At 40.9% G+C, this 20,018-nt stretch overlaps 2 protein-coding genes across 4 annotated transcripts in view; one reads left to right on the top strand and one right to left on the bottom strand.

The window, feature by feature from the left end:
• The window catches only part of pyd (polychaetoid), a 105,864-nt gene that overhangs the window by 18,067 nt on the left and 67,779 nt on the right, over positions 1 to 20,018 (top strand). The gene's annotated exons all lie outside the window — the stretch shown is intronic.
• LOC122407036 (facilitated trehalose transporter Tret1-2 homolog) lies at positions 9,629 to 17,379 on the bottom strand. The gene is made up of 2 exons (XM_043412998.1): positions 16,721 to 17,379; positions 9,629 to 12,728 (listed from the first exon to the last, which is right to left on the bottom strand). The coding sequence occupies exons 1-2, from the start codon at positions 17,232 to 17,234 to the stop codon at positions 11,356 to 11,358; spliced, it is 1,887 nt and encodes a 628-aa protein (XP_043268933.1). The 5' UTR covers positions 17,235 to 17,379; the 3' UTR covers positions 9,629 to 11,355.

The raw sequence follows: 20,018 nt of genomic DNA, 5'->3' as shown, positions 1-20,018 counted from the left end.
GTTCTCTTTGACGGCTTTTGATACCTCATAAATGAGAGAGGCTCAGGGATTGTTTGAGTTCAGTTCGAGCACGCTGTTGGAAAGGAAGCATGGGCGCCAACGTGAGTCGATAATACGATTAACACAAGTCCCTCGAGGGTTCACTCCAACTAAGGTAAAAGTCATTTATCGAGAATCAGTATGTAAAAGTATAAACGTGTATGTTTCGTGTTTATGGGATGGTTCACTCTCGTCCCCTTTGCCTTTCTCACGTCTTTCGCGAAGACACTTAACTGCAGAAAAATATTCCCGAGTCTCCAAAGTTTATTTCTTTTCGTCGGTTTCGAGAACTTCCAATTCAAGTACGTTTGGGCTTTCGAAAGAAAAACCGAGTTCGGCAGAGTGGGATCAAGAGCCCCGAAAATCCTCGGGTCCAAACTGCAGTTGAGTGTTTTGATTAAGAATTTTCTCGTACCGGTTTTGGCATGGAAGTGGAAAGTCACCGCAACTGAGTACTCAGGGAAGTGCGATCATTTCAGGGGTCGTTGGGTTTGACCCGAAGATCGTACTTTCTTAATAACCTGCATAATTGAGATCGTGATAATGTGCTTCATGAAATATTTCGCCCGCACAATTAATGAATACGCGAAATTTTGTGCGCGCGTTCAGGGTCTGCGTCTACTGAAAATATCCAACTCGCCGTATTTTGCATCCTCTGCACAAGCTAAGAATGAGAGCAGCTGCTTGCTCCAGATAATCTTCTAATTAAGCCTTCTAATTAAATCTGATTTATACTACTTGACCCCCTCCGCGGGTGGGCATAGTGAAACGTCCGCGGGAAATGCAACGTAACGAGAGACGAGAGCCCACCTGCGATCGAGACAAAATATACTTTCGTCGGCATTTTCCAACGCATGTTTAAACAACACGCTTCAAAACTATCGCCTCAATTATTAACATTCGGCGCCAATTAAACCACCTCGGCAGTGAAATCCCAATGGAATTCTATCGAACGCGAAGTCTTTTTTGAGGCCTCAGTCGATGCTTCGGAATCAACATTCATTTACCGAGTTCTGTTATTTGACAATGCAATTTTGACAATTTTTTAATCTCCTTTATTTGTTCGTAAAAAAGCATTTCGTCGTTACAGACGTTATAATTATAACTCAGCTTTTTATCCCTAATTTACTTCTTTTCAGTCGGTGGTTCAGAATTTTGTCTGCTCGCGGCATCAATTTTTCAAGTTAGATTCCAATGACTCGCCTTCGAAGTAGGGTGTAAAGTGAAGGAACGAAATCGCAGAATATTCAGTTTGATTTCACGTCGTTAGAAATAAAAGGAATGAGTTGTCGTAGAAAAAGAAAGGAAATTGTAGTTCAAAAAGGACAAAAAATCATCGTAACCGCAAGTTTCTCGATCTCGTGTTCGGACACTGCACGAGGCTGTGGAAAACCGGTAATAGCAAGTTTTGTCCAGGACTGAGAGAATATAACTCGGTGTTAAAAACGCTGTGTCAAGCCTCCGCGCGAGGTCGGTTGCCGTTCCGAAGGCGCCACCATTCACGAGAATCGTTCGCTCAACCAAAGTATCTCGTAGCTGGAACACTGACAAACGAATTTTTGAATCAATGCGAAGCAACCAAAGCTACGATGTTGCACTTTGCAACGTTGGAGTCCATCGAAATGATATGTAAAAAAAGCCTCCAATAATTCCAGTAATTCTTCAATTTCATTTCCTGTCGAATTTGCAATTCGTAGTTTTTCAAGCTGCACTGATACTTCGTGAAATAAAAAATGAGTGAATTAAAAATGTTTTTTTCCTCCATTTCGTTGGACTCCAATGTTGCAAACTTCAACGTCGTCCAAAGCTCAGGGCTCATTGTGTTTTTTAACTATCTTTTTCGATTCATTTCAACGCAATTAACATCGTCATTCGTTAAAAATCCTTGAACAATCGTTGTAAAGACAGTTTTTTGAAAAGGAAAAGTTTATTCGTGAAAAATTCGATACGATTATATTTTATTTTCGAATGCAGGAAGATGAGATTAAATTCGTATGAAAAACGTGTCTTTTTTATAATTATTCTCTCAATTTTTTTTCCCAGTCACAGAATGTAATTATGAGCCCATTATTGTTGCAGTAAGTTTTGGAAAATGATAAATGCATGTAATAATAATATTTCAGCCCACTAGACAGAACGTCGTTGATTTTTTCCTTGTTGATTCGGGTTATAACGGTGAACACAAGAGAACGAGAGCTTTTCTTGCCTCTGCAAACTTCGGTGAGCGCGTTCACGATCGTGAGAGTTCACGAGAGGGTGGAGCGACAGTCAGATTCTCTCGCCTTCGGGGGATTCTCTAGCGAATCGTGCTCGTGCAATTGATGCAGTTATTAGGGGTCTTTATGTACTTAATGTACGTCGGAAAAGCCTCTGAGATTCAACCTCTGGAAAGACTGGAAATTTTGCATCGAATTTCATTCATAAAGAAGCTTCTAATTCGTTATTATTATTGTTATATTCTCAGGAACATTGCTAATGTGAATTGAGCAAAAATATAGTACAATTTATTCAGAATGCAAATAAGACACAAAATTCCAAAAAAATTGAATCTCGATGTTCGATTCTTCTCGTCGATCAAACTTCTTCATCCGTACCTACGAACTCGTTCGTTAGCTGAGGAAAAAATTGCGTCACGTTGTTAACAAAAATGATGAATCCGCGATCGATATTTTCATAAATTTCCAGCCTCTTGAGGCAACGATAGAAACAAAAATCAAGAAACTCTCCCATTCGAGGCACCGAAGGCACTGTTTCACTGAGAGAATGGGAAGTTTGCCAAATAGTGGCTTTTCGTTCTTATTCTCTTCCTACACTGGGATTATAGACAAAGGAATTCCAGTGGATATCAACGATCGAGATTGCTTTTCGGTTCTGCTTCTCAAATGGACCGCAATGGGAGAAGTTTTTACTTTTTCAAGTTTATGGCAAACGAATTTCAATGTAAGTACCACTTTTAACAGGGTTTTCAATTCTAATGTGGGAAGTTTCGGATCAGTCGTTGCATTAAAAACGTTGTTTCAGGTGTTTGAACAAGTTTGCATCGCTTACTTTTCGGACACCCTCTATATTCCGGGTTTATAGCGAAAGCTGGCGGTGAGAACGTTAAAAATGTATATTTATAGCCCGATAGAGCGAGTCGCTGAAGCTCCTAGTCGCTTTTCTTTTTATATTTGAGTTGCCATTTCCGGATCTCTGCAGCTTTTACAAACGCACTCAAGGGCTCGTCAAAACTGACACCTCGTGTCAGGGGTTTTTCATTCATCTAAGTTTAGAACGTTTGTAGTACTTGCATTTTACAAAAAAATAACTTTTGTCCAAATTTTGACGCATCCATTCAGGTTTGGCTCTAATTTTCCGAACAATGTCATTAATCTTCAAATCTTTTCCTGAGATTAAGTTATTATACGACGCTGAAGTTTCTAACGTTGGAGTCCAACGAAATAAACGAAAAAAACGTTTGTAATTCACCAATTTTTTATTTCACGAATCGTTGGTGCAGCTTGAAAAACTACGAATCGGAAATTTGGCAGGGAACAAAATAGGAGAATTACTGGAATTATTGGAGAGTTTTTTTCCATCATTTCGTTGGACTCCAACGTTGGAAACTTCAGCGTCATGTTATTATCGTGACGCGAGGCTCGACGCTCGCCAAACTTTGAGTTACACACTTTTCGGCGCTCTACTGGGTCACGAATCATAATCATTGAGGTCATCACGTTCCTTTGGTATTGAGAAGAACAATGCATCGCTATTATCTCACCGTCGACTCACGCGTGGCCACGAGGAGAGGCCGATTAGAGGGATTCCAATTGTTTCAGGCAACGTTTACTTTGGATGTTTGTATGAATTATCACAGCGGACTTTAATCGTGATCCTTGCTCAGTGCCGAAATAAACGAGCCGAATGAAACGTCGAATCTCTATACGTCAACAAGATTGAAAACACTCTCGATAGAATTATGACATGTGGCGTGAGAGGCACTTTTTGTTTGCTTTCATTTTCAAGCTTTCTCCTCTTAGCTCCTCTTGGATATTTAATTCGCCGCTTAATCCGGCCGTACGACAATAAGACGTCGGTGTCTTGAAAACGGACATCGAATCGCTGGATTTACAGTCGATAAGAAATTCAGAGTCGAAAAGTCTCCGGATGTTTTCCGATTCGTCAGCTCCCTGGCGAGTGATCCGATTCTCAAAGCCGGCGCAATGACGACGTCTATCCTCGAGTGCTGGAGTCGTGCATCTGCCAAAGTCTGCCATCATTCGTCCTGAACTGCTGGAGAGTTTTCTTTCACCTGGTTTGATAAAATAAACAGAATTAGCGATACAATTTAGATCATGGAAGAATGAGAAAATCAACACAAGATTAGTTGGATGTGTTTTTGACTCAACGACCGTTTACACAAGCGAATAGAATCTCTTAACAGGCTTGCGTGTAAAGCAATATGGATACGATTGGTTAGTATCGCCATTTTCACACAATTTTCAGATACTTCGAGTAGTAGGCTCATTAGCGAAAGAAGTCTCAATATAAACTTACGAGCGTAACTTAACCAAACTATACTTGAGTATTGAAAGAATTAGTCCAGTAGCGAGCCAACCTCCGCGTAGGCTTTGGACGAAATGAACTCACTCGACTCAAAAACTATAGAAATATATAACGAGTGAAAGAAGTTTTCAATAAAGGCTCGTTGTCAGACACTCACGATGCGAGAAAGAATCAATTATATCGATAGTTAGATACAGATATGTCAGTACATTAATAAAGTTATCTTGATTAGTTAATCGGAAATAGATTTTCATTATCTTGACGATATTTTAATGAGATTAAGAACCTTTGTAATCAAGTATAAATCCAAGAAATCAGGAACAAGATTGTTTTATTTCATTTCATAACCGTTAATGCAGACAGCTCTTCTTAAGAGTTTAAGGAGGCACGTCAGCTTGAGAAAAATGGTGATAGTTCAAAGAAACTTTTAGAATACATTTTTGGATATATTTTCTATAGCCTCTCCAAATTTTAATCTATTTTATTCAGACATTTTTTTTAGTAAATAATTTTCAAACTTCGAATATTTAACACCTACGTATAGAAAATAATTCCACAGACCCCATCTTTCCATACTCAAGAACAAATAAAAAATGGTGATAGGCTAGAAAAAAAGTACTATTCTACAGTTTGAACTCTAAAGAACATGTGTGCAAAATTGGAGGTCGTTTAATTCTGCCATTTTTTAATATTTCACATAAATTCCACCCAAAAATGGCGTATTTTTGGGGGTTAATCCCGTATAAATAAAGCAAACAGGGTTTGCATAACCTGGATGACTTGGATAAAAATAATCAAATTCGTATTTACATAACCTCACTTCACGTGAAGCTAATGTTCCTCCTTAAGAGTGTGAATCTAACCTCACTTGGAATTTTCGAAATCGAAATTCTTTGGCAGATTGATCGATGAAAAAAGGCTCTGTCAGCCCACGCAGGCCGCGATGGCAAAAATGGCAAAACACACACAAAATCAACGAGAGAAAACTTACTAAAACAAAACTCATTTAAATTTTTTTCAATATTTTTTCAAATATTGCCAATCTAAAAATTTGGAAACCACATTCACTTTCTTCAAACATTAACTTTGCTGCTGAATAATTAGGTATTCGTTGGGACTCGAAGCGCGCTTCCTTCGAGCGACTTTTTCGTTTGGAACTTCTTTCGGGATACGCAGGTTCACGTTTTGGGGCTTCTGCTTGAGACACCCGGTATCTTTTCCCTCATACTCGTAGTGGCGCGTGAATAAAGCGCAGGCGGGATAGTTCGAGGGGTTCGTCGGCGCGCTTCCGTGAGAGGGCGAGAGAAACGAAGCTCGAGGTGTGTGTCGTACCTCGAGGCCCGAGAGAAGAGCGAATTAGTCGAACGCTGCATCGGGGCGTGTTTGGTACCGTGGACGATTTTTCCCCATTTTATTTTGAGTTAACCACGATGCCGATCGTGAGTCGCGTCTCCGTAATCTTCCACGTTATGACGTGATCGAGAGCGCGATCCCCGTTCGCACGGCAGCTTCTCGATCTCCCGCGCGGTCACGTCACACACCTCGAATCGCTTCGAGCCTGCCGATCTCTTTTTTTTCGTTCATTCTTATTGTCAAAACTTCATGAAAAATATGTAAGTTTGCTGAAAATGACATGAGGAAAATCAACATTTTGCAATGTTTATCGAATTTTATCAAACTTAAAAAAAAATCAGAAACTGCCTCTTGGCAATTGAGTTGAAGCGTTTATGAATTTTTAGAAAAAGTATAACGCCGCTTGCCCAAGTCCGTAGATTAATCATCTCGAAAGATTCGAATTCGTTGTGAAGAGACTGCAATAATCGAATAAAGCATTGAAAATGCCATGTTTGAATGACAATCATCAAGAAAACGATCGGAACCGGCACGAAAGTTCGCCAATGTGACCGTTTCGTTTGCAGATTTCCATGCAAGTGTTGCTTTTCCGCATTCTTACAATTTCAAAGTTCGCGCCGGTAAAAACTCCGACTACTTTTCAATTCGTCCATCGGTGGAGAAGCTAAGATTTTTCAGTGCTTCCGTGAGGTTACAGTTTCAGTTGAAAGGTTTAAATGAAGTGTGTTTCGTTAGTGGATCAACGCTCGCGAGATTGCGAATAGCGAAGAGTATAATTTTGGATTGGAGCGGTTCATTTTTTGCAAAGAGTTGCGAGAGCACCGCGCAGTATCCAAGAGGTTCTAATAACAGAGAGAAAAAAAGGAGAGAAACTCTGAGGCACAGATAGAAACGAATGCTCGCTGGTTATCCCGTGAACTCGAGTACAAAACGCTTCGCCATACGTACCATGTGCCCCTTAACTATTTATAAGTCGCTGAATCACGGCAGGCCCTCTTCGCTCCTACAACAGCTGGCCATGCTTGTGCATCAACTTTTTTATCCGTACGGTCACGAGCTCGCGAATATTAAGATGTTTCCATAAATTATCTCGCACGTCACGAGTAAATGAGTTTCGTAATACTCGGAGCGTCATCTGATTTTCATGTCACTCGAACTGTACAAAAAATCAATTTTTTTCATTCTGCGATCAGATTCCAATTAATGATAATTGATTCACGTTCTCACCTTCTTCGATCAAACAATATCAACTGCAAAATCATCTTGTCTGGCAAAGGAACACAGTTTTATACGCAATTATCTCAGAAAATTCAGAGAATGTAATTGATACGAAAAATTATTGAGTTTCATTCGCAAAGGACAACCGCAGAATTTCAAATATAAAAGGGGACCCGCTTCAGTGATTGTGTCAAAGTTTCCGATTGGAATCACAAAATCGTTATTCTGACTCGAGATAGTGGCGCGACGGTTGTGGTGGACAAGACGGAATTGCGTCGTCGATTGAGTTTTTCTTTGGATCAATTAGATTTCAACGGTCGCGGAACATCATTTTCAGCTACATTGTACGAAAGTTGTTGTGTTTTGTTCGTACGCAGTTTACAGTTGATAGCGGTACTTAAACAATTATCGTAAAACGTTACTCCGTTAAATTCTGATTCATCCGGTGGCGTCATAAAGTAATTCGGCAGTGAATCGAAGTGAGGGTTTCTAGTGCCGAAATGTACGGCGGACCTCGGAGATGTTATTACGATGGCGGAAATGGGATTGGCCCCGGTTATAACACCTTGCCGATGCCTGCTCAACTCGGCTATTTCGTTCCTCTCAACGGAGCTTATTGCATTGGCACACCGCCTCAACAACGCCATCATCGCTCCCGAGGCAACGAATCCTCTTCGCATTCGCCCTATTCCTCTCGTCAGACACTTTGGTACGTTTCGATTTATACAGTTTCTCATATATTAATCGCCATTCATACAGCTGCGCAGTTATTCCGATTATAGTAGAATTCTCAAGTTTGTCATTCGTTGTTTCGATGTTGAGAATTCACCGATACGGCCAATGCATGCACGGAGGAACTTCGGCAAGACTTCTGCCATTCCGTCCGAGCGAAGCAAACTTTTCATGGTAATGATCCGGCGAAAAGAGACGAAAAAGCCTCTCAGATTGGCCGATCAGGGGAAAATTTGCTGTTTTCTTTATTCACCAAGTCTAATGACGTGCTAAGTGATTCGGCAGTTTTTCAACACATTTTTTCTCACTGTGCTATTAATAAAAGTATCGTTTACCAATGACGCCATGTAAAAAGTGCCTTTTCAATATTTAATTTCGCAAAAACGGCGTGGAATATCGACTCGAAATTCAGATGGCACAGCCAGTTTATTAGGAAGAATATCAAATGGGAATCTGAAAGGATTGGTAACGTTTTGCCACTGGTCTGGAAACTCTCGAGTCAATTACTGCAAAATTTGCAGTTGCAGCAACTATTTCGATATTTGCAGGTGCGTTTGGACTTGATGCTTGACCCATAAATCTGCATCGGTCAGTAAGGTTGGGGTTCTGACTGCCTAGTTCCCTCAAGCAAGGCTAGATTGCACCATAGATACTCCTAAACCACGAAATGAACTGCTTTAAATATCGAAATGTCGATATGAAGCCGGCGTCTCGTGTTGAATTGGCGCTGTGTGAAAACGTGCTTTAGTCATCGCAAAAGAAAAGTGCGAGAACACATTTAGTTTTCATAAATTTTCCTGATATTACACAATGCTGAAGTTTCCAACGTTGGAGCCCAACGAAATGATCTAAAAAACTGTCCAATAATTATAGCAATTCTCCAATTTATTTCCAGTCGAATTTGTACTTTGTATTTTTTCAATCTACACAATTATGATTCGTGAAATAAAAAACTGATGGATAAATCATTTTATTTTCATTCATTTCGTTGGACTCCAACGTTGGAAACTTCAGCGTCGTGATTTCACCCCCCAAGTACCTTGTGCTGTGCGCACCAACATTCAAAATTCGTATTTCCCAACAAAAAAACTAGTGTCACAGTGGATTCGTAAACTAGGAAGTATTTTGAGATAAAATTATGAATAGGAAATAATTTTCCTTCAACGTGAAATAGCCCTCGGTCTGAGAAATCATTTCATAATTTAAAAATTGCTAGACCAATTAGAGGAAAGTATTCCATTGATTGTTGGATTATTTCAAAACAGAGAACTAATCAAAATTTTGCGGTCACGGAGGAGGTTTTTGGCTCGTTTATTCCGAGTTTCTTGCTGTCCGGTGTTGTCATGCAGAGCCTTCATGACCGTAAGGGTCGTGCCCTTTTATCGGATCTTCGGTTTTTATCTCTATATCTTTCTCTCTCTTTCTCATTGTCTCGCTTTTCATTGCACACCGTTGAAGTACAGACAGTGGCAGAAATAAGTCTAAAGATTCTGTTTGCCCTGGAAAGAAACGGTACCGCCGTAATCCTGTGATCACCGAGCAGAAGTTGCTCGCGTGCTGATAAAGCCGTACCGGAAGCGCCAAGTAAACCGATCGTGTAGCTTTTACTAGTGGTGCTAACTCAATTATGCTTTTTTTATTTGGTCAAACTTTCAATGTATCACTTGGATCGAGGCGTTGAAGATGCTTCGAGTTCTCGTCCAATCAGTTTTATGGTTTGACGCTGGCAAAACTCGCTCTATTCCTTTTATTCTTCTTACTTTATTCACTTTTATTCCACTGTTACATGTGCTACAGCGAATAACGCATATTTTACACAGGAATTTCCGGCTCGCGGAGCTTCTTTCTTACAATTTACAATACAATAACAAACAGAGTTCATTCCATTCGGTTCCATCGTGAAATTTCATCGCTTTTTTTACTCGCTTCTCACCGCTGAAAATCTCACACCCATTTGACATAAAGTTCCAGGCCACAAACCGCTTTTTACAATTAACTTTTAACGGTTCCATGCCTTATCAACGGGATAACAATCAGCTAACCTCGGCCAACGAAAAATGATATTTTTCCTTGTTTTGTCGTTGACAGGAATCTTACATGGATAAGTGACAAAAGCATAACGATTTCCAACTCGTGCAGGATTCTCACCTTCCACTAATTAGTGTCAAAATATTCGAGTCTAGCTAATGAAACTTTAATTTGTTCGAGGGAAATCAAATTCCACATCGTTTCAAAAAAGAAAAAAACTGTTGGTGTTTTATGGTGACAAGAGTTCCCCAAAAGCGCCAACATTTGGCAAGGCACTTTGATTCGTACAAATATTACTCCACAACACTTTCTTATACTATATTTCCTTCGTCATTATGAAATAACAGAATATCGTTGGGAATAGTAAAAGAAATATTGCATAGTTGAAAGTAAAACGATTTGCTCGCTCAAATACGACTCTGCAAATCTTGAGGAAGTTCATCTGGCAACGCGTTCATGTCATAATCAGTCTACAAACGTTTGGCATAATTAAAACATGCCAGAAACGTTAAAAAAAAAACAAGTTTTCATTAATTACACCAATATTTTCTCACCAGTCCTTCATATTTTATTGGAAGTCCCTAGTGTGAGTTGCGTGGATCGGAAAACGTAGTCTCCGGTTTTAAAAAGCGCGCGGTTGCAACGACGCCATTGTGAACGTAACATATGTGTTAACCTCCCAATAGTTACCATTTTTCGAGAAAAAATCATTAATTGCGAACTTTATAAGTATTGAGTGGATTTTACGAAGTTGTAAACATATTCTTCAGATATTTTTCTATCACTCATGGAAGTTTCTGCAAAAACTGTTTGTCAATGCCTGCAAATTTCATGTATACAGACGGGAATCCACTGAAACTCGTAAGAGACCGTGTTCATTTGGAGAACCCGTTTTAATTATTTTTTCGCGATCAAAGTATCCTCGGGCCTCAAAATTTTGACATTTTTTTCTGCTGTTCATTACTGTGTATTCAAATTTTTAAATCGAAATTTCTTTGTTAATTCGATTACCAGATAAACTTCTTTAACCTCGAACTCAAAACATTTGATTCTAAGGATTTAAACCCGAAGATAAGTTCGGTACAAACTGAAAGCCGACAATTGACAATACTGGGATCGGGAAACCGATGGAATATAATACATCTCGACAATGCAAGCTTCAACACCGTTAGCCTCGTCAAATATCGTAAGAGCGAAGGAAATAAAAATGATCGTAAACACAATAAGTTTTCCGTTCGAGAATTCGACCCGTCAGGAAAAATTCGGGTTGAAACAATGAAACAGACAACAATAATACAAATAATAGTCTATTAAAATACGTAATACATGGTAATAAACTAGACAAAAAAACGATCAACAAGAATTCGGAACAAAAGTTGGAGGAATCTCGAGGTCGAGTCTCGAATCAGTCTGTGAAAAGGGAAGGGAGACGAGGGTTCGTCAAGCGCAGGAGGCGGGTTGTTTATCGTTGACGGTGGACAGTTTGGCGTTTCCTTTTCGAATTTCGAGCTTCGTTTGAATCTCTTGAAGAGTTTTTCCCTTGGTTTCGGGGACGAGTAGGCACGGGAAAACGGCGGACATGGCGGTCATAGAGGCGAATGTCCAGAAGGTCGCAGCTTGGCCCAGGTATTCGACCATCGTCGGGAAAATTTTCGTCACCGTAAAGACCAAGCTCCAGTTGGTCATGATTGAAATACTGCTCGCGACACCTTTCGTTTCCGGTGGAAAGAGCTCGCTGATAACAGCGAAGGGGACGGAGCCGTAGCCGAGGCTGAAAACGACGTTGAACATCGATAAGCAGGTCAAGGGCAGCCAGCCGATCGAGGAAACGTCGTTTCCACTGGCCTTCAGATGGAAATAGTAGCCCAAAACTCCCAGGCAGAGAGTCATTGCGCTGCCGGAGAGTATGAGCAACGGTTTTCTCCCGAATCGGTCGATCACCGCAGCGACGACGATCGACATTACAACCTCGACGATACCGATGATGATCGTCGCGATGTAGGGCTCGATCGTACTGCCGGCGTCCTGGAATATGCTCACGGTGTAGAAGAGAACGGCGTCGATACCGGACATTTGTTGGAACCACATGAGACCGACGCAGGTTACAAGCGCCTTTCTGCCGGCCCTCGTACCCACCAAGTCCCTTAATCCGCCTCGACGATTCTCCAGCCTGTCGGCCTCGACTCGCAGCGTGCCGATCTCCGTTTTGACGTCGTAATCCTTCCCGCGGAGTCTTCCCAACGACTTTGCGGCGCGTTTCATGAGGTTTCGGTGGACCAGCCACATCGGGGATTCTGGCAGGAGATAAACGAACGCGAAGAATGGTAACAAGGCGAGAGAGCAGGTGACGTTGAACAACGTGTAACTCGCGTACGCACCGGCAACGTAAACGAATACAATGCCGAGGGAAAAGAGCAGCGGGAAAAATGAGCCCAGAGCACCGCGTATCGAAGCCTCGGCTATTTCCCCGATGTAAACCGGCACCGTAACGCACGCTGCACCCGCACCGATCCCACCGATAAAACGAGCCACGTAAACGCTCGTCAAGTCCCGTAGAAATATCAACATCAGCCAAGATATTAAAAACGGCACTGATGTCACTATTATCGCCGACTTTCGGCCAATCATATCCGCCACTTTGCCCGCTGGTACTGCACCCAATATCGCACCCACTGCCAATAACGAACATATCCACGATTCTTCGGTATCCGTCACTTCACCCGGCAACAAAAACGATTCTTCCGACTTCAGATAAGGCAGAATCGGCGATGTCCAGCCCAACGTCATCCCGGCCTGCATCGCCATCAGTCCCGCTGTTTCCGTTGTCAGAAAAAACAAAAACAAAACAATTATTCTAAACGGGCCATAATATTTCTTGCTAAATTCACCTTAAGGAGGGTGGCTACGTTCGTCGAATTGATAAGAAATTGATCAAATTTGGTGATAATGTTCTTCAACATCAAATGCGAAGACACCATTTTTTTCAAAATTTTCTTCTGCTTAGTTATCGAGTAATTACGCATTAAAGCAGATTTCTTATGCCCGGAATGTATACCTATATATATGGAAACGCTATGCTTATACACGTGAACTTTAGTGATCAATTACTCGATAACTGTACAGAAGAAAAATCTGAAAAAATTTGTATTTTCAAATTTAAGGAGTTTCGATACAAAAGTCTAAATATTAAGAAATTGATGAAATTTGGTGATAATGTTCTTCAACATCAAGTGCGAAAACACAAATTTTTTCAAAATTTTCTTCTACTTAGTTATCGAGTAATTACGCATTAAAGCAGATTTCTTATGCCCGGAATGTATACCTATATATATGGAAACGCTATGCTTATACACGTCAACTTTAGTGATGAATTACTCGATAACTGTGTAGAAGAAAAATCTTAAAAAATTTGTATTGTCAAATTTGGCACTAAAGAATATGTTCACCAAATTTTATTAAATTTTTATCATTTTGAAATTTTTAATGTATTTTACATGGTTTAGCATGGCAACATTGTATCGTCCCTAGCCACCCTCCTTAAACTGATAGCAAAATTATGATGTGAACGTGGACACTAAATTTTGCGCCTTTTTCTAACAATGGCAAGCATTTACTGCAACAATTTACTTTCAACATCGAAAGAGAGTCGACGAGGCAAATCGACGAAATAAATTGAGCTCGTACAAATTCGTTGTTGCCGAGATCTACTTTTGTGGCGTCGTATTTTTCGGCATTATTGAACGCTCAATTCGCCATGTTTTTTTACCTCCCATTGCGATTGTTGAACATGCAAGAGCCCCTTTCCATCGTGCGATTCTTTAATTGTGTTTTCGAATGACAATTAATTGTCAGCTGTGTATGAATTAGGGTCGGGGACGAAACGCTGGATAACGAGCAGAGATAGAATACGAAAAAAGAATGCGGAGCGGGAAGCAGCGAGAGAGAGAGAGAGAGAGAAAAAATAGTGAGAATGTATCAGACGCAGGAACTTTATCGCTATTGTACAAGCTCTCGTTTGTTTACTCTTGAAAACGATGGAAAATGTCGTCGTATAGGTATTTCTCTCATGATTGTGGGAATTAAACGAAAGACAGACGCGAATCCGTCGAGATTATTGTGCAAAAAAAATTGCACGAAGCACGATAATGCGAGCGACTAGAGGCGATCGAGGGAACTGCAACGTTCGTTAAACTTGTGAATTCTTGAAGATTAATTTTGCCAAGTAGACGGACGGTCGAGGATCGACAGTATAATCTCCTGATTCTAAACAACGAATCCACTTTTCAGCTAACATTTCATCGAGATCAATAAATTCGTACGCATTATTCACAATGAAATTCCGTTCCAGAGTATTCCAATATACGCAACATTTTCGACAACATTTTTAAAATATCATTCTCATTATCGTTGTGACCCTACAGAACTTCCCTGTCCTTGAGCGCGATCGTACAGTAATAAGCTAAAAAAAATAGCGAAAAGAGGAAGGAGAGAAATATTAATTGGCTGAGTGTACATTCCTCACTCGTATGTCATTTTGACGCTCGGTTTGCCCTCTCGAATCATTGTTTATTATACATTACTTCACGAACGATCATTTAGCGTTTCGAATCAATCATTCCACTGACCCTGAACAAGGCTGCTCCCCCCTTCCTAATCTGAGGTATTTATCACGCGTGTACAAATTTGTGGCTACCTCTTGCCAGCCTTTTATTTATCGTTCGATGACTTTTTTCTTCCTCTTTTCCTTAGTGCACTGACATTTGAGCGCTGATTTTTCGAAGCATCATCAGCGAATATCAATTGCCAGTTTACGCCTCCGATATATCTTGTTCTCGTGCTCGCCCGTATGCATTAATTCTCTTGCATACATCAAATCAAACGGGATGTCTATATATTTTAGCAAAACCCACATGTTCCGTTGGACGTATCGGAGGACGAGCAGAAACAATCCTATCTACGGGGTGTTGAAAAACGAAATAATGACGCCGGATTGGAGTCGAACGAAATGACTTTAAAAAATTCTCCAATTCTGTTGCCTGCTTAGCCTTCGAAGGACAGCTCCACTTGAAAAATTCATTGATATTATGCACAAATTTCATGTAACAAAAGGTCGATTTCAACGTAAAAATCCCCGTCCTTAAAAGGTTAATTTGATGACGCTGAAGTTTCCAACGTTGGAGTCCAACGAAATGATTGAAAAAAACTCTCCAATAATTCCAGTAATTCTTCTATTTTGTTCCCTGCCAAATTTGCGATTCGTAGTTATTCAAGCTGCACTAACGATTCGTGAAATAAAAAATTGATGAATTACAAACGTTTTTTTTCGTTCATTTCGTTGGACTCCAACGTTGGAAACTTCAGCGTCGTTTAATTTGCAGTAGTTCTCCAGTCTGCGCCAGTGATCCGTGAAATAAAAAATTGGTCAATTACAAATGTTATTTTCATTTATCTCGTTGGACTCCAGAGTACGAAATAGCACCACTCGCAGTCCGAAAAGTTCGTCGAATCGTCAGCAGGAATTTCTCCGATTATTTTCCCCACGATTTTTCAGTGATTTGCAACAGCCGATCGGAGGCACCGACGAAAAAACAAAACGAGCGGGGCCCTTCGAGCGTTTTCCTATGAAGCAACGTGCTCGGCCTCGAGGACGCTTCCCCCCTCTTCGCTCCCTCAACTGTTATCACTCGATTGACCGTCACTTATGAAACGCATCCCATTAACGACTTATCGTGAAAAAAACAAATCGCTGAGGACTTTTCTCTCTCCCTGAAATTCCACGACCGCTCAATGCCCCAAATTCGAAGCGGAAGGCCGCGAGTCACGCCCTGTGCAGGCTCGTGTACATCGGGGATTTAAAGCGCGAACAACATGACGACGCACACGTTCGTGTCGCTTGTGTTTGAAGCTCGAAATTGTAAGGATAATTGAAAGAGCGTGAAACCTCGATGAATTATGAAACTCGTGTGTCTGTGTGGCCTCTCACTGCGTGGCGTAACTAATTGTGAAAATTAACCGATCACGAAAGCAGCAAGCTCTTAGGAGAAAATGATCCGCTTCAATAAAGAGCCCGACCGCGAATTACATATTTGACGATTCGACCAGTGAGCGTGGATCAAACGAGATCTAACATCGCCATCCATCGCGTCGGCAATATTTTTGTCACGTGGACGCTTGTTTTCTATCAATCGGCCTGCTGGCTCTTGGAGCCACACTGAAAAATCTCCCACCGAAAAGATCTTCGAATCAGCCGCTATAATCATTCCGCTAATTACTTCAAAGCACAAACGAGTTACTCAAACTTGATAGAACACATCTTAAGGAATAGTGCGGAGCTTAATCTCTCTGCTTGCGCGACAAATTACTACTCGAGCAATCAATTGAAATTATTTTAATGACGCTGAATCTCGTTTGATTTTTCCAAGGATTTTGTATTCGGCAACTCATCGGGTGTATTTATCTTGACGGTAATTCACAAAGTTTCTCCGATTTTTCATTGTTCTTCGATGCATTTTCGTACTTTTTTCCATATTTTTCGATTGCTCGTTTCGGTTGCACCAGTTACATTTTTGCTGATTGACGTTATCAACTGCGCGATTACGTTCCGTCTCGAAAATGTAAAACGAACAATAAATAATAACAAACACGCGAATGGTCGTATTGTACTGAGATTATTAAGGATCGTGACTATTTTAAATGCAAAAAGTAATTATTCTCCTCTCTCTCTCTCTCTCTCTCTCTCTCTCTCTCTTTCTTTCTCCTCGTACCGTTTTCTATCGGCGCTGTTCCCCCGAAAGTAAAAACTCACCGATGAGCGTTGACAGACACTGAAACAATTTGTTTCCTTCCTGGATTTTATTCTTTGAGATTTTGGTCTTTCCGAGCATGGGTTCAAGGGCGGTGCCATTTTCTTGTGACTTTGGTAAAATGATGGTCGTATTTTGTTCGGGATCGATGATCCGTGTTTTGTCATTGATAATTCGCATTTCAGTGTCTTTCATCGTGAGCGTTGTTCGTTGGGTCGGATCTTCTTCTTGACGAAGGAAGAACGATCTTCGAGCACTGGCGTCGTCGTTGCTTCCCTCGTTCGCTAATTCGTTTTGGTCCCGTCGATGAGATTCACTTTCACCATATCCTCGGCTGTGATTTGAGTTACGATCGCTATTATTGTTATTGTTGTTGTTGTTGCTGTTGTTATTGTTGTTGTTGTTGTTAATCGTGTAATTGCGAGTATTGTGGGGGATCGTCTGTCCGTCCGCGGGGATTCCACCCTCGCAGCCCCCGGGAGCGTCGCTTTCTTTACGCTCGAGTTCCAAACGCATTCTCGCGCGCGCAAAGTGTCGGAAACTTCTGACGGGATCGTCGACGTTGAAGCCTCTCGTAGCTCGACTCCTCTCTCTCTCTCTCTCTCTCTCTCTCCCGCTCGCTCTTTTTCTCTCTCGTTAAATCTCTTGTTCTCTCTCGTACCTCGCTCTCCCTCTCCCCCTTCGTGTATCGTCCCCTCTGATGCCCTCCCCGTGTCTCTTATCTCGAAAGATTTATACCCGATTCGTGTGCGTCTCACTCACGTTCTCTCCCCCTCGGGCCTCTCTCAACCCCCTTGCCGCTTCTGCCTCCTCCCCACCTCGACCTTTTCTACTAAGTCAAAGAGACAACGAATCTCCCTATAACAATTGGCCAATTATTCCCCGAGCACTGCCAATTGATCCACGTACGAAACACATTCGTTTAGCCGTGAGATTTTTACACTTTGTCGGCCACTTTCCTCCCCCCTTCTCCTCATCCTCCTTTCACTCGCACGATCCTTCGACGAAAGGGCTTCTCTTGATTGATTTTTTATTTCCAGTCGTCTATTTTCGATCCTCCACGAACCTCAGTCTTTTCTCGTCGACGCTCATTCCCGGTGGCACAGATATCGACTGATTACTTCGCTGAAAATACATTACGAGATTATTTTTTAATCTGACGGAAAAGTACGATAAAATGGCATTTTTATACGTTAGAGTTTATGATACGACTCGTACTCGGGATCCGATGGAACGTGGCCATGAGAAAAAAAGCACAGAATTTATCATCATTCTTGAAGTTTCAACTAAAACGTCGGATTTTCAGTGTAGCTCGTTGCTATTTTTTACTGCAGTAGACGCGTCGTACATCTGGACACAACTTTCAAGTGCAATTTCATTCAACTGCTATTTATAAAGAATGAAAAAATGCGACGTACGCTACAATAATCCGTCAAAAATTGAGGTTGTCGAGAAACACAATTGAGTTGTTCAAATAAAGCAGTTTCTACACGAGAAATGTTCTTATTTTTGTCAACGTTCAAAGTTATCAGTTCACTGGCTTGAGGATTTTGTGACGTCTCTTTGTTCCGATTAGTGGCTCAACAATTTTTCAAATACGATTGTTCCATAAAAGAAAATAATTCGATTCCATTTTCATTCTCAATCTCATTTTTGCCAATCGAGTACTCGATCGATGGAGCTATTACTCGGAGTACAAGTGCGTGAAAAAATGAATTCGTTCGAAAGACAATTTTACACTTTTCATGTGCTACCGCGAGGATAAAGTTCAGATAAGGTCCGAACGTATCTCCGATAGCACGTGATGTCATAACAAAACTGCCTCTGGCTGGTGACTTTTTATCTTTGCACTGGAGTCGATCTATGATTCATTAACGTTTTTCACAGGAATTCCTCGACGCTTTCGTATTTTACAATAACATAAAAACAATAATTTCTTTCGCCATTCCAATTATAATTCATTCGATCATTCGCGCGAGAATGTGAGTGCGGTGATGATTTTTCCGAGCTCCAATGCACCTTTTATTTCATCCAAACTTGTCACTGGTGACTGTAGACATAAAAAAAAACTGCATTATTCGATACCCATGATTGTGATAACTGCGCAAATGATTGAACTCTTCTTTACAAGTTTATCATTCGCAAGATTGTTGGCTTCAAATCCAACAATAAATCGTTACATTGTACGGTATTTTATTTGCAGATAAAACGTATGAAAATGAGTGATTCGGTTGGAACACATCTCGATCGAGAAAAACTGTTGAAAGTACAAAAATTTGTTGAATTTTACTCTGCCTCGAATGTGTAAGTTCGAGGAAGAAATTCGTTCACTGTATCGAATCCACTTTTATCTTCACTACTTATTAATGTTGGTTTTACGAGCACTGTCTCTCTCTATCTCTCTCTCTCTCTCTGCTCTCTTGAACGACCCAGCGTACTTGACTCCTGAGCATTACATTTGCTCGTAGTCGTTGTCGACGACGGTGACGACGGGGGAGAACGTAACTGGAGAGGGGTTCAACAATACCCAAGAGAGCGAAAGAGGAAGTGAGGAAGAAAAAATCCGAGTTGAGAGAATGATCGTGCAGAAAAAATGAGTCCCTTCTCCAGCTGACAATTCGTGGGTCGAGTATTTATTCGGCACTCGCGATCATTCGGCTCCCTCGACGCGTTGCTTCCATCCGTTTCGATAAGAAATCAATCGCGTTGGGAAATCACAGACTGCGATCATTCGATCTTGTCGAAACCGGTTAAAAACCATTTTTTTTATCGAGCCTAGTGATTGAAAATCTTTCAAATTATTGCACGAGATTTTTGCATTGTAACATCGACGAAAATTGGAACAATGATTTTGTTCTCGTTGAGTTTTCCTTTGTTATTCACAATTATATCATTCACGTTCGACATTCGAGGAGAAATTAAAAATTTAATAGCACTGTTTGTGGTGGAACCCTTCGAGTAGCCATTCGATTCTCCTTCAAGGAAGTGAGACTCAATGGTTGCTAGTAATTGGCTGTATAACCGTGACCGGAAGTGAAAGATCGTACTGGGATCGTAATGTGCGAATGAGCGATTAAAATAATGTAACAACGGGATAAAAAAATTCACAGCAAAGGGTAGAGAAATCTGTCTCAACAGCTTCTGTTTACAAAAGACGTGAATATCGTAGAGAAAAGTAAAAGCCAGAGTGGCTTTTCATTTTCTGGGTCAAGCGAATGGAAAAAACATTTGTAATTCTTCAATTTTTTATTTCACGAATCATTTGTGTAGGTTGGAAAACTAAAAATTGCAAATGAAAGA

This window comes from Venturia canescens, chromosome 2, assembly GCF_019457755.1.
Source record: "Venturia canescens isolate UGA chromosome 2, ASM1945775v1, whole genome shotgun sequence".
Lineage (NCBI taxonomy): Eukaryota > Metazoa > Arthropoda > Insecta > Hymenoptera > Ichneumonidae > Venturia > Venturia canescens.
This window is presented reverse-complemented; position numbering and strand designations above follow the sequence as displayed.

Excerpts from the sequence above, each read along its gene's own strand:
- LOC122407036 (XM_043412998.1), bottom strand. The coding sequence starts at position 17,234 with ATGCGTTTGGAACTCGAGCGTAAAGAAAGCGACGCTCCCGGGGGCTGC. Across the intron at positions 12,729-16,720 it reads GTGTCTGTCAACGCTCATCG|CGGGACTGATGGCGATGCAG; the intron begins GTGAGTTTTTAC and ends CAACGGAAACAG.